The sequence below is a fragment of the Chroicocephalus ridibundus genome, chromosome 2 (genome assembly GCF_963924245.1).
Source record: "Chroicocephalus ridibundus chromosome 2, bChrRid1.1, whole genome shotgun sequence".
NCBI classification, from domain to species: domain Eukaryota; kingdom Metazoa; phylum Chordata; class Aves; order Charadriiformes; family Laridae; genus Chroicocephalus; species Chroicocephalus ridibundus.
Window position 1 is genome coordinate 24,041,332 of NC_086285.1, and position 21,818 is coordinate 24,063,149.

The 21,818-nt window shown below is 41.8% G+C and overlaps 1 protein-coding gene across 1 annotated transcript in view; it reads right to left on the reverse strand.

Moving 5' to 3' along the window:
* Window positions 1-25: 25 nt before the first annotated feature.
* OLAH (oleoyl-ACP hydrolase) overlaps window positions 26-21,818 on the reverse strand; it is a 32,595-nt gene continuing 10,802 nt past the window's right edge. Inside the window, exons 2-9 of the mRNA XM_063324766.1 lie at window positions 14,371-17,794; window positions 7,748-7,962; window positions 5,572-5,703; window positions 3,876-4,014; window positions 3,155-3,254; window positions 2,212-2,387; window positions 739-824; window positions 26-489 (exon numbers count right to left, since the gene is read on the reverse strand). Coding sequence (XP_063180836.1) covers window positions 356-489; window positions 739-824; window positions 2,212-2,387; window positions 3,155-3,254; window positions 3,876-4,014; window positions 5,572-5,701 — 765 coding nt within the window. The 5' untranslated portion in view covers window positions 5,702-5,703; window positions 7,748-7,962; window positions 14,371-17,794 and the 3' untranslated portion in view covers window positions 26-355. The remainder of the gene's footprint in view (window positions 490-738; window positions 825-2,211; window positions 2,388-3,154; window positions 3,255-3,875; window positions 4,015-5,571; window positions 5,704-7,747; window positions 7,963-14,370; window positions 17,795-21,818) is intronic.

Sequence of the window (21,818 nt, forward strand, 5' to 3'; positions counted from 1 at the left end):
GGATTTCTGTGGGTATTAAATTGTATTTAGCATTTTTACAGGAGCACATAAACAGAGAAACTCTAAAAAGTAAAATAATATACCTGTCATGTTTTGCAAATGAGGTTATGGAATGTAGTTTGTGCACATCCAAGATGAGAAGAGGGAAAAGACAAAAACTTTTTTAAGAACCGAAGCCAATGTTTATTTAAAAAAAAATAATCAGAAAAACTCTCCCTTTTAAATGATTACAAAGATCTGGAGGAACAGAGCAACTCTTAGGCATGACTACCTGCAGTTGTACAGAAAGAATGACTTACTATGAAGTGCTTTGGACTAATCTTACACCTTCTGCCATTAAAATAGAGGGAAATACTCATAGACCAGCATTTTCTATACATTTTGTTATGTGCTTTGTCAAGAAAATTTCATTAGAGGGTTCCAGCAGATAAAAGTGACCTCCAGGAAGCTCGTAAAAGGAAATATCTCCACTTGTTAGATCGTGCCAGGCTGAAAAAGATATTTAAAGTGTCAGAGAAATGTCGACTATTGTGGTCATTTTACGTAACTATTTCAAAGTTATTACTAAATAATTATTTTAAATCCCATATCAACTGGTTTGGCTCATACACTGAGTCTGCTCTGTTGATTTGTTTCATTTAAGAAGGAGATAAAAGACTCTAGAAAGCTCTTCATTAGTTGATTTGATACAACAGGAAAATGCGTAAGTATAAGAGGAAAACCATTTAAGCAAAGTACCTTCTACATCATGTGATTTATCTTCAGACCCATTAAAGCAGGTGATATCGCAAGAGAAGGGGATATTCCTTTCTGCCTTCTCAAAACTGTGAACATAAGAAGTAGTAATAAGCCTTTCCGTACGGTGCCTATATTTGGGGTTTGCTTCCACATACAAAATAGCTTTTTCTTTCTCCTCCAAAACATAACTTCAGGAATTAGGTTGTGCAGAACATCAGGAGGAGGAATTACTGTGGATGTAAGATTCTTAGCTCCTTACCCTACTGCAATTAGGTCTAAAATTTTAAAGAAAGAATGACCCAATAATTAGGAAAAAAAAGACCTTCAACCTGCAATGAAAATTTTCACCGACAGTTTTGGGCTCCCCAGTTCAAGAGGGACAGGGAACTACTGGAGCGAGTCCAGCGTAGGGCAACCAAGATGATTATGGGACTGGAGCACCTCCCTTATGAGGAAAGGCTGAAAGAGCTGGGACTCTTTAGCCTGGAGAAGAGAAGGTTGAGGGGGGACCTGATTAATGTTTACAAGTATCTAAAGGGTGGGTTTAAGGAGGGTGGAGCCAGGCTCTTTTCAATGGTTCCCAGCGACAGGACAAGGGGCAATGGGCACAAGTTAGAACATAGGAAGTTCCATTCAAATACACGGAAAAACTTCTTTACGGTGAGGGTGACAGAGCACTGGCACAGGCTGCCCAGGGAGGTTGTGGAGTCCCCTACTCTGGAGATTTTCAAGACCCGCCTGGATGCAGCCCTGAGGGATGTGCTTTAGGCAATCCTGCTCTAGCAGGGGAGTTGGACTAGATGATCTCTAGAGGTCCCTTCCAACTCTGAAGATTCCGTGATTCCGTGATAATAAACGATTATGTTGTCTGCTTCTATTCAAGTTCTAATGTTTCAGGGCCTTATCAGCGTCAAGTTCCTATGGCCAAAATGGGTCCCACATCCAAGAGTGTCCTTGTCTTTGCCAGGGTATGAAACTTGAAGCACTTGGCTACATGAGATGATGTGTAACATCCGCTGGGGACAGCAGTTAGGACAGAAGAAGACGGTTGCTCTCCAGATGCCTAGAACACTGGGATTCTTTGCTGCCGGTTAGGCTACGGGGCCCTGGATCAGGAGGCTGAATGCAGTGATCCTGAAGCATGACCGTTGAATGTATTAGCCTCAGAAAACAATAAAAGATGCGAGAATATTCCTTCTAGCAGCTGCTAAACTTTGGATCCTAAGTAGAACTGTCATTCTACCCCGACATGTTCACTACTGTAATAACTGTAGTGGTTGCTACAGTAAGCAGTGTTTTCATCTAGGGCTTAAATCCCACAATATAAGGAGAAAATGGTGATTACTGTTTCATATTCTTTTTATAACAGAAATGAGAACAAATCACAGAGAAAGAAATAAGAAAACCTGAAACGATCGGACAGAAGTAAAACTGTAAAATACAAATATAAATGTAATAAATTATAAAACTTACGACAATGTCTGAAGAACTCTAAGGTCTTCTCTGAAAGTAAGTATCAGATGTTCCTTAACGTCTTCATTTTGCAGAAGCTCTGAAGGAGTTCCTCCTAAAATTTCTATATACTTAAGAACATCCTCATCTTTTGTATCAGAGATGGATACCGTTTTGATGGGAAGAAATGCTTCAGACTGTCACACCAGACAAAAAAAGATCAGGTGTTGTATGTAATACACTTTAAATAGTATTTTCATTAAGAATCGTTGCGGTAAAAAAGTACAATGATCCTCTGTCTCCAAAATACAATGGCCAATTAGTTTAACATCCTACTTCTTGGAAAGGGTTAGTAGACTCTGTTTGCTGAAAACACAGATTATGAGTAAGCCAAGTACCCTCAAGGTCTGCAACTTCCACAGACAAATAACCATTTGTTTAATTTTGTTCGAAGTTTGACTCTCACTATTGAAATACAACTAATTAAATAATCTGTTTAAGAGAAAGAAAAGCCTAGCAGTGGACACAAATCTGACTAATGTAGGATTGGATAGACCAACTGATTATGGAAATTTGCAGGAATAATAACTGCTTCCATGAAGTACTAGCTTGTACTTGGGATTTCTAAGAAGCTCCAGAAACAGAAGAACGGAAACAGCAAACGAGGACTGAGGACCGGAGGGCTGGGAAAAAGCCACTTCAGTGTTGTTCTCCTGAGGAAGATTAGCAGAACCACCAGAACCTCAGAAAGAGCTGAGTATAGATTAAAAAGCCAACAAAGAATGAAGAGGGAAAGAAAGAACCAGACAAATGTACTGAGGGCTGGTGCAAGAGGTTTATGAAAGATGAGGTGCTTGTTTTGTATTAAAGCCACTCTGCATGCCATACTGTAAAAATGCTATTTTTTACTCTTGCTAGCTTATATACTGTTCTGTTTCATACTATTAATGATTCTGTAACTTACGTGTGGGGCATGTGCCCCTGACAGAAAAAGATGGAACGGCTCTAGTCCATACTTCTCTTTCAAGTGCAGTGCAACTGCAAAACTAATGTAAGATCCAAAACTGCAGCAAAAAGAGAAATTAAAGCAAAGTAAGCAAAAACAGATGTAAAAATTGGAAAATTTAAACATAATGTGAATTTCCATGCTAACTGGCAATCATCTTGACAGTAACCAAAACCATATATGACATGTAAATTATAGTGATATTGGCTAACTGACATGAAGTGTATTCCTATACAGCCTAGTTTTACAAATCAGACCTTTTTTTAATATCTCTCTCTTTTAGTAGTCTCCTTAATTTGCAGTAAGAACAGTTATTTTGAATACTCCGGAGTAAGAGACCTTCAAAATCTATGTATGTGTTTTATGAAGGGTTCACCCCCTGCATTCATATAGAGCAAGCACGGACACAATTATTAACAGTAAACACAATTATAATTTTTCAGTGTAAAAAAAGAAAAGAAACACAACACTGCCATTTTAGAAGACATTGTGCCTGAAGCAGTAAGTAAATAACCAGAGTCTTTGAGATCAACAGCGTGGTTTAGGATGACTTGGCAAAAGAACTTCACAGAAGTGTATTTTCCTAAAGTTTTTGCAAATAAAGGGAAGAAACTATCTACTCCGAGAGTTCAAAGATAAAGCTCCTTCACCAGGGTATATAAAATGTATATATTTTTACCTGTGACCAAAAAACGCAAATGGTTTTTCTTGCAGTTCTTTTAACAAAGCACTTGTAATTTCATTAACTACGGTTGCCATGTCTTTCGCAAAAGGCTCCTTATGACGAGATTCTCTTCCAGGAAGCCTTACAGAGGACACTGCAGAAGAGGTGGAGCAAGGGAGGGAAAAGAATAACAGTTATTCCAAATAGAAACAGTAAAATAATTTTACTTAGGTTTTTAAAATCTATTCTGCAGAATATAGAGATTTTTTTAAATTAATCCTTCTTCCAGTTGATACAGTGTATTTGCTATTGCTACTACTGTCTTTTAATCCTGTGAGAGATTAGGTTTCCATCCTTTCCTTTACTCACAAATGTTGCCTCTCCAATTGATCTGATTGATAAATCAGATTTGTGTCAGGAATCCTCAAGGTCCTGATCTCGGCAGAGGTTTCAAAGCAACTTTATTACTATTACTATTTAATAATAAGAAAATTAATTTCAGTAATAGTAAATCTGAGGGTTGTGTAAAATATATCCCTTCAAGGGCAGCATTAGAAAGTTAAACTATATTAGAATCATAAAGACCCTGTTTTCTTCTTTGCAGGCTCTTCAGCACGGCACGGAGTAAAATGTGGAATCACAGTATAAATTGATGACAATTTCTATTTGTATGGAAGGGCATATTACAGGCTTTTATTATATTCCTTTCAAAGTTGGGGATTTTCCTCTCACTGTTCAGAGAAAGTAAGGAATGAATCGATCAGAAAAAAATGTTGATTTTCGAAAAATCTCCTTGACATCATGCATACTGCCAAACCCATATGGAAGTAATGGGTCAGATGCAAAGTCTTTTAGAAGAGATGATAGAATAAACCACTACCTAATGCCAAAGAGAGCAGTACAGAAAAGTCTGCATCTTCTGTACTTCCTTTGTGCACAAAACCTCTCTGAAAGAGCCCGATTTTATCCATCCGTGTCTGCAGTTGCTCCTAGGCCATCTCCTTAGTAGCTTTGTCGGAAGTCATTCCAAGCTTTTTTTAAAATTCTTTTATAAATTTCAAGGAAAATTTGATGTGACTCGTGCAACTGTTTACAGAAAGCATTCAAGCATTTAGAGGCCTGGTACAATTGCAATGGCAATGCTCTCAGTAAATGCTAAATATTTTTTTTTCTTCGTGGAATGTCTGGAAAACAGCATTTGTTCCTTTTCAAATAGTTGAGCAATGGATCTTTTTAGTGCTGATCTAGCTTGATAGCAATGAGACTTATTTCACACTGTAACTAAATGTAATTTCACTGTTATAAATCCATAGTTTAAACTTCAGTTTTGATACAAGGAGTGCAAACCCATGCAAACACTCTGGATAATGGGAATTCATTCAGTGCAGACTCTCAACATCAAAAGTAGTTCTCAGATCTTCACTGTTAAGCTTGCTGATGCCTTTTTTTAACATATTAACAGTATGTCAGTGTATTGCTGTTTCTGCGTCATACCAATAGTTTCAACATAATTTGATCCAAGGTGGTACAGAAACTTGGTAAGCTCAGCACCCTAATGGAAATGCTAATTCCTAATGGAATTCCTTTCTGGATTAGACTCATTGGAGTAAGACTGCAGTGCTTTCAAGAACATCCTATGCCATTCAAAAAACTTGGCCACCATGCCTTTCAGACTTGCTTAACTTCTATTTTAACTACACAAATGACTAACCTTCAACTGAGCTGCTGAAGAGTTTGCCCCATTGAGCAAGTTGAGAAGTTCCACCTCCAGCCCACGGAAAGCAAATCAGCCTATAGAGAGCATTGGGCCTTTTGTATGGACAAACAACCACCTTCTCCATTCCTAAGAAAAACCACAAGAAAACAACACATTATTCTAGAACGAGACTCTTCAGGTATAGGAAAATTAGTGAGTTAAGTCTAATCTGAAACAATGGGACGCAATATTTTCTGTCATCAGAACAGCTTATGCTACGACAACAATCTGTTAGATATGATATAATCTTCATGCAACAGTGCAAACCCGCTTTTATAAATGGTGATGGAATAGTATTGGGCAACACCCTTGGTTAATATATTCTCCTAATTGAATCACTGATCACAAAGAACATAACAAGCAGCAAAATAAATTGATATGGGATTTCAGCGTGACCATTTAAAACCACAGGCTTTTAGAACATACACAATATAAGGTCCATCTAAAGACCTAGAAAACATAAGGATCACCTGCTTCAATAATCTCTCTACTACAGTGGAAAAATGCATGTCTAGGGATGCAGTTTCTTTATATATAGGAAACATCTATGAATTTCTCTTTCATGTATTTATCTAGTGTCCCCTTAAATTCCCTTATAACAGTCAGCATCTACGACAGCCTCTTGCAGTGAGTTGTGCAGCTCTACTACCTGTTGCATAAAGAATGCTCTCCTTTTTTGTTTTTAATCCAACTCCTACATCATCATTTGATGGCCACAGGGTAACGAAAGTGAATGGTGCGTCTCTCAGATTTGCCATTGGGCATTTCTGAGATCTTCTCTCATATTCTCTCTGCCCTCGGCCAGCTCTTTTTCCTGAACAAAAAGGCCTGGTTTGCTTAGGTATCCCCCATATGGCAGTGTTTCCATAGTCGTGACCACCATCCTTGCCCATCTCTGGATTTTCTTCTAATTTTGTTATATACTTTTTGAGATGGTGGAGTAACCAGAGCCACATTCAGCTTTACCACAGGAGCTTTATTATTTTTGTTTACTGATTAAGAGAAGTAACAGTTGAAGCAAGATTTAGAACTACTCCTTCCTTCTTGCTGAGAAGGAAATACAGCATCAAAAATGCCAACTGCATTGTCTCTAGCACCAGATACTGTCTTTACTTTCTGAAGAAAAAAGCAATTCTTAACCATTTTTATTCTTTCCCAGTTTTCTTGTCCTTTATTCTTGCTGTTTAGATATAAACACTGAAGTGACATCCTATGACTTATAGTATACCAGGCGCTCTTCTGTCAAAAGAACCTGAGAACACACAAATATTGGGTGAAATTAATTAAAAGCAATAGTGATACAGAATTTTTAAAAATGTTTTCTGCAACCATCAGAATAAGCCCACATGTTCTTGTTAAAAAGACTGAAAAACTAGTAATTAAGAGATAAAAAGCAGCAAAATTCCATTTCCAAAATGCTGAAAATTGTTGCAGGTATTATTTCTCGGTGTGAATATAGCTCAGTCTATGCAAGGGCTGATTCATCATAAAATATACCTTTATGCCTACATGCAGTCTTTTTTATCTGCACAAAAAGCTTGAGAAATGCAGCCAGATCAGAACAGGCAGCAATTCATACCTATTTTAAAACTATGTAGTGCAAGCAAGACAGAAGATAATCTACCTAAATGTTGCTGCGGCTAAAATTGTCTTGATTTTTATGTATGTTTAAACTAGAAAGTTTGTCAACATTTGTTAAGAATCAGTTCAAAGAAACTGTAAGAACAGCAAGCCAAACAAATTCATATCAAAAATCAGTGGGCAGAGGATGTGAGCTTAAAAATAGCTGAGGATAGTGGAAGAAGTGTTGCAGAAGACGTAATTCCTCTGGTAGATTCATTTAGCATCAGTACCATTCGTCCCATTTACACAGTCACTTCTTCTATGAAAGGACACAAAATAAACATTTCCGAAGCCAGTGTTTTAACTTAACAGTCAAGTAAGAAAAGAAAAATCTCTTCTCAAACTGATTCCAAAGGTGATAAAAGCATTTCAAGCATGGTGAAGAAACAGATTTAGTCAAAGTCCTTAAACTATTTACAGATACATTACCAGTCACTGAGAATCTTTCACGCTTTCAACTCATACAGGTTTATTCCGTCACCATCCAGTTTACTTTAGATGCAAATACCTGAGCAGTCGGGAAGACCACCAGTGCCAGGAAATGACAGCCCGAGGGTGGATCCACTTCTCCGCACGGCACAGCAAGAAGCAGGAATCAGAATTTGTACGTATCGGCAGATAGGGGCGCAAAGCCAGCCTTGCAGGAGAGGAGGGGATGGTCATCCAGGTGGCACAGCTGCCTGCTTTAAGTCTTTTCTGAGTTTAAGGGGAGGAGCCCACATCCTGGAAAAAAGGCAGGGACTGAGGCACAGAGCATCCCAAAGGGGAGACTGAAGCATCATGTGTTAGGCGTGACACACGGCATTTGGCAGCAACCTAAGGAAGACGTGCCAGCATCAATCCCAGCGATTTAAAAAGCACGGGTTAACATGCCTGTGACAGTATAGAAGTTGTAGCAGTTTTAATACATGAAGAAAAAGCCTGTATAAAGCAACCAAGAAAAGACAGCCTTTTGTAAGAAATATATTCAAAAGTACAGTGCTCACACCTCTGCTAGACAGTTTTGCAGGGACCTGAAAATGTTCACGTAGAAGACCATCACTTGATTTGAATAAAACACTGCATTTGGTTGTATATTAGGACAGTTATAATTTTTACAAGCTGGAAGATATAGCAGTGCATGAACAACACACTGTGGTTACATACGATGATTTTTTATTATCTCCTGTGTTGTGCTCCTGGGGACGAGAAGCTATCGGCAACCTAAAATCACCAGTGTATTTTGTAACTGCATTTGTAGTACCAGGAAAATTGTAATTGTAAATTGTAACAATTGTACAATTGTTACAATTGTAAATTGTAACAATAATAATAAAGTAAAAATATTCAAAAGCAGTGACCAAAACTAAGGAACCCAAGTGCCAAAATGGGTTCTGATGCTTAACTTGAGGCACATAAGCTGGCCAACTTCGTGGTTTTCACATTACTCTTCTTTCTTCTACATTTCTCTCTTCATCATTTCTAGGAAACTGAAAAATCTGGGGTGTTAAGAGAAAAGCCTGCCTGTTGACCCAGCCAGTCAGCAAGCACTGCAGTCTTCTACTCACTTCGGAGCGCTCACTTTCCTGGAGAACCCAAAATCAGGGCTTCTGCTTGCAGCGGCTTCCATGGGAAGGCGCGGGCGCCGGGATGGAGGCAGCTGCCACTTCCAAATGGCAGCAAAAGTGGAAACTGTTGCTAAGGCTTCTTTCACAGTACATTTATGTTGTAATTGCTATGAAGTAAGATGAGGCACACCTATGTTTGGAAGGTACACAATTTAAAGCAGCTTATATTGGCTAGTCCTGACCTGTACTGTTATGCCCAATGCTGCTTCTCCACGCGATGGATCTGCTACCAGAGATATTTGACTATAAGGTACAATTTATATTAAAGCACCTAATATGCTTTACTTATTCTTACCTCAAATTTTGCCAACTGTAAAATCTGACACCCAGTGTTAATGTTATGAAAGGCAGCTGTTATTAACATCAGGCCCTCTAATAATATTCCTAAAAGTAACAAAATACTACCAAAACTAAGTATTTCCTAACTAAGGCTGAAAATAAAATAGGTTAAGAATAAGATTTTGAAAGTACAGCATTAGTTAAATAGCACGACATTCCCTTAAAAATAATGAAATTATAAATTGTGTATGTTGGGTATTTTGTTTGCCTTCTAATTTTTTTCTCAGTATCAAAGGACTTGAAATTTATTGCTTTTCATATGAAAAATTATATTTTCACAAGTTAAGAAGTTCCAGGAGATGCCACTGTCAACCAAAATTGTTTGCCATTTCCAGAGCTGAAGGTAAAAGAGGGCTTTACAGAAATAACTGCCAACTCAGTACTAGTACAGAATAGACTAGACTATTTCAGTTGGAAGGGACCTACAACGATCATCTAGTCCAACTGCCTGACCAGTTCAGGGCTGACCAAAACTTAAAGCATGTTATTAAGGACATTGTCCAAATGCCTCTTAAACACTGACAGGCTCAGGGCATTGTCCACCTCTCTAGGAAGCCCGTTCCAGTGTTTGACCACGCTCTTAGTAAAGAAATGCTTCCTAATGTCCAGTGTAAATCTCCTCTGGTGCAGCCTTCAACCATTCCCATGCATCCTGTCACTGGATACCAGGGAGAAGAGCTCAGCACCTCCCTCTCTGCTTCCCCTCCTCAGGAAGCTGTAGAGAGCAATGAGATTGCCCCTCAGCCTCCTTTTCTCCAAACTACATAAGCCCAAAGTCCTTAGCCAGTCCTCAGGACATTCCTTCCAGCCCTTTCACCCAGTAGCTTTGTTGCCCTCCTCTGGACACATTCAAGGACCTTCACAACCTTCTTAAATGGCGGGGCCCAGAACTGCACACAGAACTCAAGGTGAGGCCACATCACTCCTGAATACAGGGGGACAATCACCTCTCTTGACCAGCTGGTTCTACTGTGTTTGATGCACCCCAGGATGTGGTTTGCCCTGTTGGCTGCCAGGACACACTGCTGGCAATATTGAGCCTGCTGCCAACCAGCACCCCCAGATCCTTTGCTCTCCAGCCACTTCTCTCCCTGTTTATACTTGTGCCTAGTGTTACTCCAACCCAGAAGCAATCTGGCATTTGTTCTTGTTCAATTTCATGCCATTAATTGTAGCCCAATGCTCCAAGAGGCCTCTGCAAGGCCTCTTGTCCCTCAAGAGAGTCAACAGCACCTCCCAGTTTGATATAATCAGCAAACTTGCTAATGATGCATTCAACTCCTGCATCCAGATCATCGATAAATATATTGAACAGAACTGGCCCTAAAATTGGGCCCTGAGGAACACTGCTGGTGACCAGTCAATAGCCAGATGTAGCCCCATTCACCACAACCCTTTGAGCTCTGCCCTTCAGCCAGTTCTTCACCCAGCACACCGTGAACCCGCTCAACCCACAGTTGGACAACTTGTCCAGAAGGATGCTGTCAGAGACAGTATCAAAAGCCTTACAAATCCAGAAAAACTATATCCACCACCTTCCCTTTGTCCACTAGGTTGGTGACCTTATCACAGAAGGATATCAAATTAGTTAAATGGGACTTTCCCTTTGTGAACCCATGTTGACTGTGCCTGATGATTGCATTATTCTTTAAATGCCTTTCAATAGTACTCAATACAATCTTCTCCATATTTATTCCAGGAACTGAAGTTAGACTAACAAGTCTGTAGTCCCTGGGTCTTCCTTCATGCCTTTGTAGATTGGAATAACATTGGATAGCTTCCAGTCAGCAGGGACCTCCTCAGACTCCCAACACCTTTGGTAAATGATTGAGAGGGGTCCTGCCATAAAATCTGCTAGCTCCTTCAGTACTCTGGGATGAATCCTTCAGGCCCCATGGACTTGTGAACATTCAGCTGATACGGCTGGTCCCTTACAATTTCAGTGTCCACAAATGGAAAGTCACTGTTCCCACATTTGTGGTCCTCCAACTCAGGGGACCGGGCAGCCCAAGGCCTACCAGTATTATTAAAGACTGAGGCAAAAAACACATCGAATGCCTCCACTTTTTCTTTATTCCTATCAGTCAGATGACCATATTCAAAAAATACCAGTCCAATGTTTTCTGTAGACCTCCTCTTGCTATTAATGTACTGAAAAAAGCCCTTCTTGTCATCTGAAATAACACAGGCCAGTTTCAACTCTAATTGAGCTTTGGCCTTTCATGTCTTCCCCCTGCACGTATGAACCACAGCCCTGTAATCTTCCTGCAAAGCCTGATCTCACTTCCAAAGATCATACAATTTCTTTTCCTCTTGAGCTCCCCGAGGAGTTCCCTGTTCAGCCAAGGTGATCTTCTGCCCTACTGGCTTGACTTATGACACAGTGGAACTGCCTGCTCCTATGCTTCTAAAAGGTGGTTCTTAAAGACTGACTATCATTCGTGGACTCCTAAACCCTCAGCAGCACATTACCAGGGTACTCTGCTAAATAGCTCCCTGGATAACTTAGAGTTTGCTCTCCTGAAGCCCAGGGTAGCAAGTCTGCTGTCCTTCTTTCTCATTACACTGAAAATTTTAAACTCAACCATTTCGTGATCACTGTGGCTAAGACAGCCACCTATCATCACATCCCCCTCTATTCACAAATAGCAAGTCTAGGAGGGCATCTTTCCTAGTTGATGTCTGGGAAGTTGAAATGTCCCATAAGGACAAGGGCTACCGATCCTGAAAGTTCTCCTAATTGCCTATAGAATAACCCATCAGTGCTTACATCCTGTCTGGGTGACTGGTAGTAGACACCCACTACAACATCTCCTTTGTTTTCCATCGCCCTAATCCTCACCCAGAGACTCTCAACCACAACATCACTACCTGTAAGGGATGTACAATCAAACCTCTCCCTTATGTATAGAGCAACACCTGCCCTGCCTATCCCTTCTGAACAGCCTGTAGGCCTCATGCCAGCACTCCAATCATGGGACTCCTTCCACCAAGTCTCACTAATACCAATGACACCATAGCTCTGGGAACCAACCAACACTTCCGCTTCATCCTGTTTGTTTTTCCTACTGCGTACATTGGTGCACAAGCATTTCAGATATGCTCCTGAGCCCTCCATTCCCACTAGCATTGCCACCCTCAGGCGATGCCATACCAACCCTTGGCTTACCTGCTGCAATCCTGCTGGTATCCACTTCCCCCCCATCAATTCTAGCTTAAAGCTCTCTTGATCAGTCCTGCCAGCTTACACACGAAGATGGGTTTCCCCGCTGGGACAAGTGGATCCCATCAGGCCCCAGCACACCTTGTCTCTAAAAGGTTCTTCCATAGTTTAAAAACCCAAAGTTTTGGTGGAGGCACCAGTCCCGAAGCCAGGTGTTGATATCCTGGGCTCACCTGTTTCTTCCAAAGTCTCCCCCCATTATTGGGAAGATGGAAGAAAACAGTACCTGTGCTCCCAAACTTTTTAGCATTCTTCCCAGGGCTCTGAAATATCTTTTGATTGACTTGAGACTTTTTGTTGTGACATCATACGTACCCATGTGAAAGAGCAGGAATGGATAGTAGGCTGAAGATTGTACTAGGCTCTTCAGTCTTGTGGTGACATCTCTAATTTGGGCCCCAGGGAAGCAGCAAACTTCCCCAAAAAGAGGGTCTGGTCTGCAAATGGGTGCTTCTGTTCCGCACAGGAAGGAATCACCAATGACCATAATTCGTGGTTGTTTCTTCTCGGCACTGGTCCTAATGCAGGTTTTTTTGCAAGGGGTTGGTCCCTCTGACCTTGGCAAGACTGCCGGCACAGGTTCCTCCTCTATCTCATTATGCGCTTCACCTACCGGACCCACGGCCTCGTACCTGTTCTGTAAGGGTATCCTAGAGGGCACCCTAGAGGGTAAGGAGGGGCTTCTCTTACTGCTCTGTGCTGTAACCCTCTTCCATCCCTCCTTATCCCTTGTGATCCTGTCACAAAACAGATCCTAGACCTGCCTCCATAGTGGCCATGCTGAGTTGGCCTCCATGCATCACAGATGGCAGAATATGGCTTCACTGATCTCTCTCTCCCTCGGACTCTTGAATACTCTTCATAAGTTACTCATCCTTAAAGATTTCTTATCTGCTGCTTTATGGCAACTTTCTGTCTCTTTTGGACCACAACACTGATACAAATGGACCTAATAGTAAATCAGGAAATGTCCTCATTCTCTAAAAACTGAAACTTATTTACTATCTATTGGTGGTAAATGACATCTGCTACACTATATAAGCAGTGAGCGCTCTGCAGATCATAGCAACTGAAATGCATGAAGTAAACTCTGACTTCTAGTGATTTGCAAAATCAAAAGTGGGCGAAACACTTACAGGATGACTAGTAAGTATCATTCTTTCAGAAATTATAATGAAATAGTGCAAGAGTAATTTTTTATTCCGGTAGTTATTAACACTGGAACCCCACCAATGTAATTCTTGTTTAAGACAAGAAACATTGCTGGGACAGTTGCAATTCACTAGTAGTAATTTAAAGTGACTCATTTTGAGCAGTAAAATGAGCACATACAGGTCCCTGAAGTAATGGAACAAAACAGCATGTGTTTCTCAGTTGCACACATAAGATTTAAAGACTAAGTTGTGTCTGTTGCTTAATAAAGGTTGACTTTTAATATTGACAGTTGTGAAATACATTGGATTATATGTACTGTGAGCAGTTTAATTTGATTTCTCCTCTGTCAGTCATTATTTATTGTCTATTTATTATTTTAACAAATCTGCACCATTCTTAGCAACTGTACTGCAACTATACTTCATTTCCTAGTCACTCAACTTCAAAGGATAAAAGTAAGGAAACACTTAAATCTTTCTCTTAAAAATCATGGTTATCTGCTTATATGGGAAGGCATGCAATTAAGCAGATATCATGACACCCAAAGGAAAGCAGTAGTAAGCCACCTCTCTAGGACAGAGACAGTCTTAAATCAATCAAACCCAGCATGCATTCCAACTTGTTACTGCTCTGAAGTATGGCCTCAGAGAATTATACACAAGTAATAAAATAGGAGTCATGTAGATGAAACATGGGAGAGAAAAGCAGAATTTGCAGAAGGGAAGGCTTCAGAGATGCCTTAGCAGGATCTCCTGGAGAGATTTGGAAAGACAAGCGACACCAGACCGAATATTGAAGAGATCTCACCTGGAATTCTGCCTATAGCGCTGGTCAGCCTCTTCAAGAAAGGTGAGTTCAAACTGGATCTGATGCAGGGCACGGCTACAAAGGAGAGCTTATGAAAGGGAACACATTACTTTCTACAAATACACTGGAAGACGAGGGTGAGGGAAGCGAGGACATTCCAAATAATGGTTACAGATTGTCCACGGCTAGAAATAAGATTTTTAACCACTGGACCAACCAGATTCTGGGAAAACTTTCCAGAAAACCTACCTGCTTTAAGATGGAAATTCAGGTTATTAAAGCGGTTACAGAGCATGCATGTGATGATGGCTTCGTGAACACTTTCAGCACCACACTCCTATTAGCTTGATGCAGGAATGAATCCATACGTGTGTGAAGAAAGCTGGCTAGTTGCAATGCTGTAAGATAGTTCTGCTCACAGGGACCCAGTTTGGCTTAACAAATACAGAATCCTTTTTATTGTTGTACTTAATACATAGTACATGCACTGAGGTCAGTCTGCTAAAGTCTGCTGAGCAAGAAAGAAAACAAAATTAAAAAGTACTCAGAGAAAGCAGGAAGCCTGGAGGGACTAGGATCTAGTATAAAAGCTGACTTTCCGGTCTTGCAAAGAGAAATAAAACATGGAAGTTACATAAAAATGGTCAGGCTGTATACAGGGCTGGCCACGGGAAATAAAAGAAAATGAAATGGAGGGTATCTCAGGAGGAGCTGAACATGTGTTGACCTATCATTATCTGAAGCATCATAATAACTGATACAACTGCTTCACTGGTACAACCAAAAAAAGTGCTTCTGAGAAAGGACAGAACTTCACCAATACCATTTTCCCCTTGTCCCTGCCCTGTGGTCAGCTGCAGACACAGAAATGTACCATGGCAGGATGCCGGCTGCCTAGAGGAGACCTGCCTGCACTTTCTCCTTGCAGCAAACACCGAAACCAGGGCAATGGTGTCTGAGTTCCAAACGCCAGGTTTTATAAGAACCAGAATTAGAACAATGAACCTTCAAATAAGGAAATCTGGGAAGAAAACAAACTCTCTCATGCTCTCACCCTCTTAGCCCGCATTGCAGTCACAGCTGCTTGGATGCTGCCTGCCTCGGCACAGCCTTGTGGCACTCTACAGGAGCCTCTATATGGTCTAGAGTGCAGCAGCCTTAGCAGTGCAAACTGCTGGCCAACGACAACCTCCTACAGGAACAGTGAGGCATATGAAATGATAAACAACAAAAAAATCGCATATGCTATTGTTTCCAATACATCACATAGCTTAGAAACCCAATTTTGGTCTCTAATTCTGGAGACTCATTAACATCTTTGGGACATAGCTCACTCTACAGAAATGCTTTCAATCAGCAAAGACACCTAAAAGGTTCGAGGCAGGGCTCCGAACGTCAATACCTACTACTGAAGAACAAGAGGCAACACCAGACTGCAACACTTTGAGGTACCAATACTAGATGAGAGAGAAGTTATCAGGTGCTATAATAAGCTAGTGAGACGATGCAAACTGTCAGTAAGAAAGCTACAGCATAAGAAAATGAACTTGTTGGTCCTTAGGTGCTCTTCTCCCCATAAGTAAAAGGAAACCATAGAGATTTTTTCAGTTCAACAACCACCACAGGTATTCTCAGCACAAAAGAGAGGCAGAATTGACACTGTGGACCCCATCCAGCTCCTAAGAGAAGATGAGGACATATTTCAAGAATCAGACACCAACCTGAACTCAGAAATGAATACATCTTTCGTATTTTCTTTAGATACAACCTGTGACACTCCTGAAAATCTCTTTGAAATCCTTCAGTAGATACCACTGGGTTTGAATGATCTGCACATCATTTTGGGGACTGAAGTGCTCCACAGTAAACTGAATCACATTTTAGAGAGACTTTCAGGCTTAAAGTCGAAGTTTACAGCAGCAGAAGGAGAGTGACAGATAAAGGCAATCAACAACCATGAATCCAGCAATTCAGAAACTCCTAAAAAGCGTCAAAGACAAAATTTCAGGATGGACATAATGAAGATAAAGCAGAAGCAGCCTATCAACATCTATGCCAGGCATGTACTGAGCACCGAGGAATTACAACTTGACCCTGAAAAACAAAGAACAGAGCATATGAATGAAGTACAGTGCCTGCCAGAGAAAAAGAATGCAGACCTGATCTGAACAAAGCATTAGGTGTAACATACAATAAACACATGAAGCAACTAAGGTTACAGAGAGAGATTCAAAAGATGCCCAGGAGCAGCACCATACAAAGCCTTGGCTAAGACAGCCCTTCTAGACATAAAAAGCTGAGCTCATACAGAAAAGGATCTGACTTTACTCCCCAGAAGGTTAATTCCATCAGTGCGGGGAGCAAACATGCAATCTGATGACAAATCATCAGTAAACATCATGAGGAAACCAGATCATGAGGCAATCCAGATCTTGCAGTGGGATGACCACTTGCACACTCCACTTCCACCCTACAAGAAATAAGGACGTGGTTAAAATAGGCATGGGGTTTACCACTGTCAAGGTTTGGCCTTGGTGGTACAGAAAGTATTCGGTATACTCCACAAAGCAGAGAGTTACCCAAATGCCATGAATGAGCTTCTCCCTGTAAGGAAAAAAAAAATCACCTTCCTCTTTCTAAAGCTTGTAGAAGACACAGGCATCTTTCATGACCATACATTGAAGTCTACCAAGTTGTTAAAAATTCTACCTTATTGTTCCTCAAGACCTCCATACAAAGGGCCTCATAGTCCTTGCAGTTTATAATAGCTGTATTTGTCACTGGATTGGAATGTGGATCCCATTAGAAGTCTTGGGACAGCTCAGAATCTCATAGAGAGCAAAGGCCTGGAAGATTCTGCCAATAACTCCAATCTGAGTTATTCAAAGAAAGATGGTTTGGAAGATGGTCTTGCAGACCTCAGTCACTGCTCTCCCTCAGTGGACTTGTCCATTCCAAACTGATTACCCAGTGAGAAGCAGTAGGTGCAAGACTTCACAAGGCTGTGTCCACTCTTTTAAACATGAGTATTTTTGTGTGATGATATAGAAATCCCCATGCCTGCTCACAACCAAGAGCCTCAACTCTGTCTCTTTCAATCTGAAAGTTCTGCATTCGTTACTGGCCATCCAGCATCTTACAGGTGATGCTGTCCCATCAGTTTGACCTCAACTCCTGCGTCCATAACTATTGGCTTCTCATGGAAAGAGCAGATTCAGTAGAAAAAACATTCCGAGTGCTTTTTTTCTCCCAAAACAGTTGGATCAGGAAGGTGGGCATCTCTTCATGGAAGGATAGTCTCTCTTCGAGAATAGTCTCTCCAGTTGCAGGTGCAAGCTTAAGTCTACTATTCCCACCATTACAGCCTCTTGGAGCGGATAGTGTGGGATGGGATAAAAATATGTAAGACAGTGCCACGCTTGACCTGCAGTCAAAGAAGGAAAGATTTGTGAGATGGCCTTCTTTTGCACAACTTTGAACTACATGTATAGAGGGGGTGTCCAACCCAGGAAGCCAGACTAAACTAGTCAAAAAAACCCCCAAAATAAAAATCTCACTTGGATATACTGGAGATGTAAGTAGCCTCAGAACATGCTCCTTCAACAAACTAACCTGTTCTTACTTTGCAAAAGTATTTGTCAATGTAGATACAACATATATGATACAGTGAGATGCCTCAGAGAAACAGGTGATCCAGATACTCAGATGCATAAGCTGAAATGAATATGAGCATATATTAATTATGAAAATATATATATATATCCATCTTCATTAGTTCACAACCGTTCTGAGGAACAGGAAAAAATCTCACAAGGATACATTGAGCTCCCTTGCACCCAGCCTTGATGTACCAAAATTTATCAAGTGAAACACTAAATAACTTTAATGGGTTTTTTTGGCCTGGATATAAAACCATGCATGCCTGCTGAAAGCAGCGAGTATTACTGCTGAGAAGCAATCACTCTTCTGAATAGACCCATGCCCATGGGATTTGATGACAGTGTTTCACAAGTGATTAAGTGGGTATCCCAGAATATTTTATGCCATCATCACACGCAAGTACCCTATGGACAATTGCTAGACCTTCTAGGGAGAAACTCCTAGCACTGTTGGCTGAAAAGTGCGTGATTTCTGTGCAACAGTTGAAACAAATGATATTGACCAGAAATTGCTGAAAAAAACCTGCATTATCAGCTTCTGGTTAATCTTTCAGAAATCATGACTATTTGATGTGAGACAAGTAAAAAATTGCCAGAGACTGAATCACAGGAAAGATAGAAATAGCTACTGAAAAGCATGAAGAAACTCTTCTCAGTAAGCTAGGAACATTGTATGGACAACAAAGGGCCCAGCGCGATAGACGTCAAGGTTTATAATGGGAAAGAAGAGCTCAAGGAAGGAATGGCAGACTAGTAACAAGAGCCCACCAAAACAGAAGTGAAGTGAAACGTGGGACAGAAGTAGTGCAGGGGCTTACGTGTGGAAATAGCAGGAACCCAAGAAAAACAGAATAGGAAAAAGAGCCTGTAACTGTGGATGCTGCTTTACTTCCCCAGCAAGAGTTTAAATCTCTAGCGTATTAGGTAACACGTATACGTGTAAGTATATAGAATATTTGAAGAGAAAATATTTTTGGTTTATAGGCAATGATGTTAATGAGGATGTGTGAACCTTTAGTCCCTGCTGTTGCCAGGAAGCAGACAACGTGTCTCACCTCTACTAGGTCTCTGACCAAGCAAGGCACAAACAATTATGCAAACAGCTAAATGAGCGCACTTGCATAAGTATTAACTGATTATACACTGCTGTTTATTACATATTGGACAATCAGGTCACAGCACTGAAATTTTGATAGGTATATGACGAAATGAGGAACAAAGTTTATTCTCTAGAACAGTCATTTTGCAAAACAGAAAGAAATGCTAGGAACAGTCTTGACAATGTACTGATGAGATAATTCAGTGTGGATGTAGTTTAGTACCAGCATCCTTAACACAGAGGCTTTTCCTTGTGAGGCTGTAATCAGGAGGATCGAGTTGGTTGTCACCTGTGACTAGATGACGTGAGAGCAAATACGCTGAGGGGCCTTGTGCTAAGACCTCTGGATATTTTTCTTTGGTATCCAATACATTTCTCTTTGTAAAAGGTTTGAGTTCATTCAGGTGTTACCATCATTAACAGTTGTCGTTAGTAGTTATTGCTCCATGGCACCACCTACAGCTTTCCCAGCATCACTAACAGGCCTCATCTTCCCACTTGCCTTCCAGCTCTCACACTCCTAGAGCAAACCCATGGCACCAAAGGAGCATCTGGTAACACATATTTACACAAGTTAACGAGTAGCTCATGCTATAGACATGTACTCCCTGATGGATGGATGTAACAAGACAGCCATACAGCAGAGTCTGATCCTTCATCTTTGGCCCATACTTGATACTGTCTTGGAACGATGGCTAGACAGCCCCTGCTTAAAAAAGCAAAAATGGAGTGACTGTAAACTTTGCCGATGTATTGATAGGTCCATAAATTGTTCATACAGGCCCTTTGCTCAAGCATTTGCTAAAGCAGGCCTCAAACTGTGACCAACACTGGTCACTCACACAAGCAGAAATATGCTAATGAGGTATGGAAACAAATACAACGGGGCCAGATTTGTCAGTCAAAGGATGACCTAAGTAGTATTTGATGACAACAGTAGTGTAACAGTATTCAAAATCGATGTTGTCTTTGCTGTGAAGTTCTCGTCAAAATGTTTAATGCACTCACCGAGGGGAGCTGCTCCAGAGCCAGCATGATCCTCAGCAGAACAGGAGGTCTTGACACACAGGAGGGGTTCCTGAGGCAGGGAAACGCCAGGGCAGTGGAGAGACCCACCAGGAGCCAGCAGCTCCCACGGGAGATGCTGAGGAGGCCAGGGTGTTGTAAGAGCAACAGTGACTATCCACATACCTATAAAAAGCAGCCTGGGGAGCGCAAGAGACCAGAAGCACGAGCAACCAGAGCATGGCACATAGCCAGGGCGTGGAGCAGCAGTTTGCACGTCAGTTCACGTGGAAGAACATGCAGGAAGGGTGTCATCACCCTACCAGCTCAAGGGGTGAGTTCAACTGGTGGTTATCACCATCTCAGAAGGAGCTTAGCGTTGGTATCCACCTGGTGGAAATCCATGTCCTCTGCACTTAGAATCATAGAATCACAGAATGTGTTGGGTTGGAAGGGACCTTTAAAGGTTATCTAGTCTAACCCCCCTGCAGTAAGCAGGGACATCTTCAACTAGATCAGATTGCTCAGAGCCTCATCAAGCCTGGCCTTGAACGTCTCCAGGGATGGGGCATCCACCACTTCTCTGGGCAACCTGTTCCAGTGTCTCATCACCCTCATTGTAAAGAACTTCTTCCTAATGTCTAATCTAAACTTACCCTGCTCTAGTTTAAAACCACTGCCCCTCGTCCTATCGCTACATGCCCTTGCAAACAGCCCCTCCCCAGCTTTCTTAGAGGCCCCCTTCAGGTACCGGAAGGCTGCAATAAGGTCTTCCTGGAGACTTCTCTTCTCCAGGCTGAACAACCCCAACTCTCTCAGCCCGTCCTCATAGGAGAGGTGCTCCAGCACTCGGATCATCTTCATGGCCCTCCTCTGGACTCGCTCCAACAGGTCCATGTCTTTCTTGTGCTGAGGACTCTAGAGCTGGACACAGTACTCCAGGTGGGGTCTCACAAGAGCAGAGTAGAGGGGGAGAATCACCTCTCTGGATCTGCTGGCCACGGTTCTTTTGATGCAGCCCAGGATGCAATTGGCCTTCTGGGCTGTGAGTGCACATTGCTGGCTCATGTCCAGCTTTTCATCCACCAGTAGCCCCAAGTCCTTTTCCGCAGGGCTGCTCTCTGTCACGTCACCCCCCAGCCTGTATTGATAATGAGGATTGTCCCGACCCAAGTTCAAGACCTTCCACTTGGCCTTGTTGAACTTCATGAGGTTTGCATGGGCCCACCTGTCTAGCTCGTCCAGGTCCCTCTGGATGATATCCTGTCCCTCTGGCACATCGACCGCACCACTCAGCTTGGTGTCATCGGCAAACTTGCTGAGGGTGCTCCCGATCCCACTCTCTGTATCATTGATGAAGATATTGAACAGCACCGGTCCCAGTACAGATCCCTGAGGTACACCACTTGTCACCCCTCTCCATCTGGACATCAAGCCATTGACCACTACCCTCTGGATGCGACCATCCAGCCAGCTCCTTATCCACCAAACAGTCCACCTATCAAATCCTTGCCAGAATGGATGTGGCAACCCAGACAGTGCTCCCATGAAAACATGCAGCTCTCCGGGTCTCAGCCTCCAGGGAGTGCCAGAGTCTTTTGCTGGTACCAGATGGCAGTAGTGAGAACAGCAGTGTGAGGTGTGACCAGGTGGACGATCTGCTCAGCCTGGTGGCACATCTATGA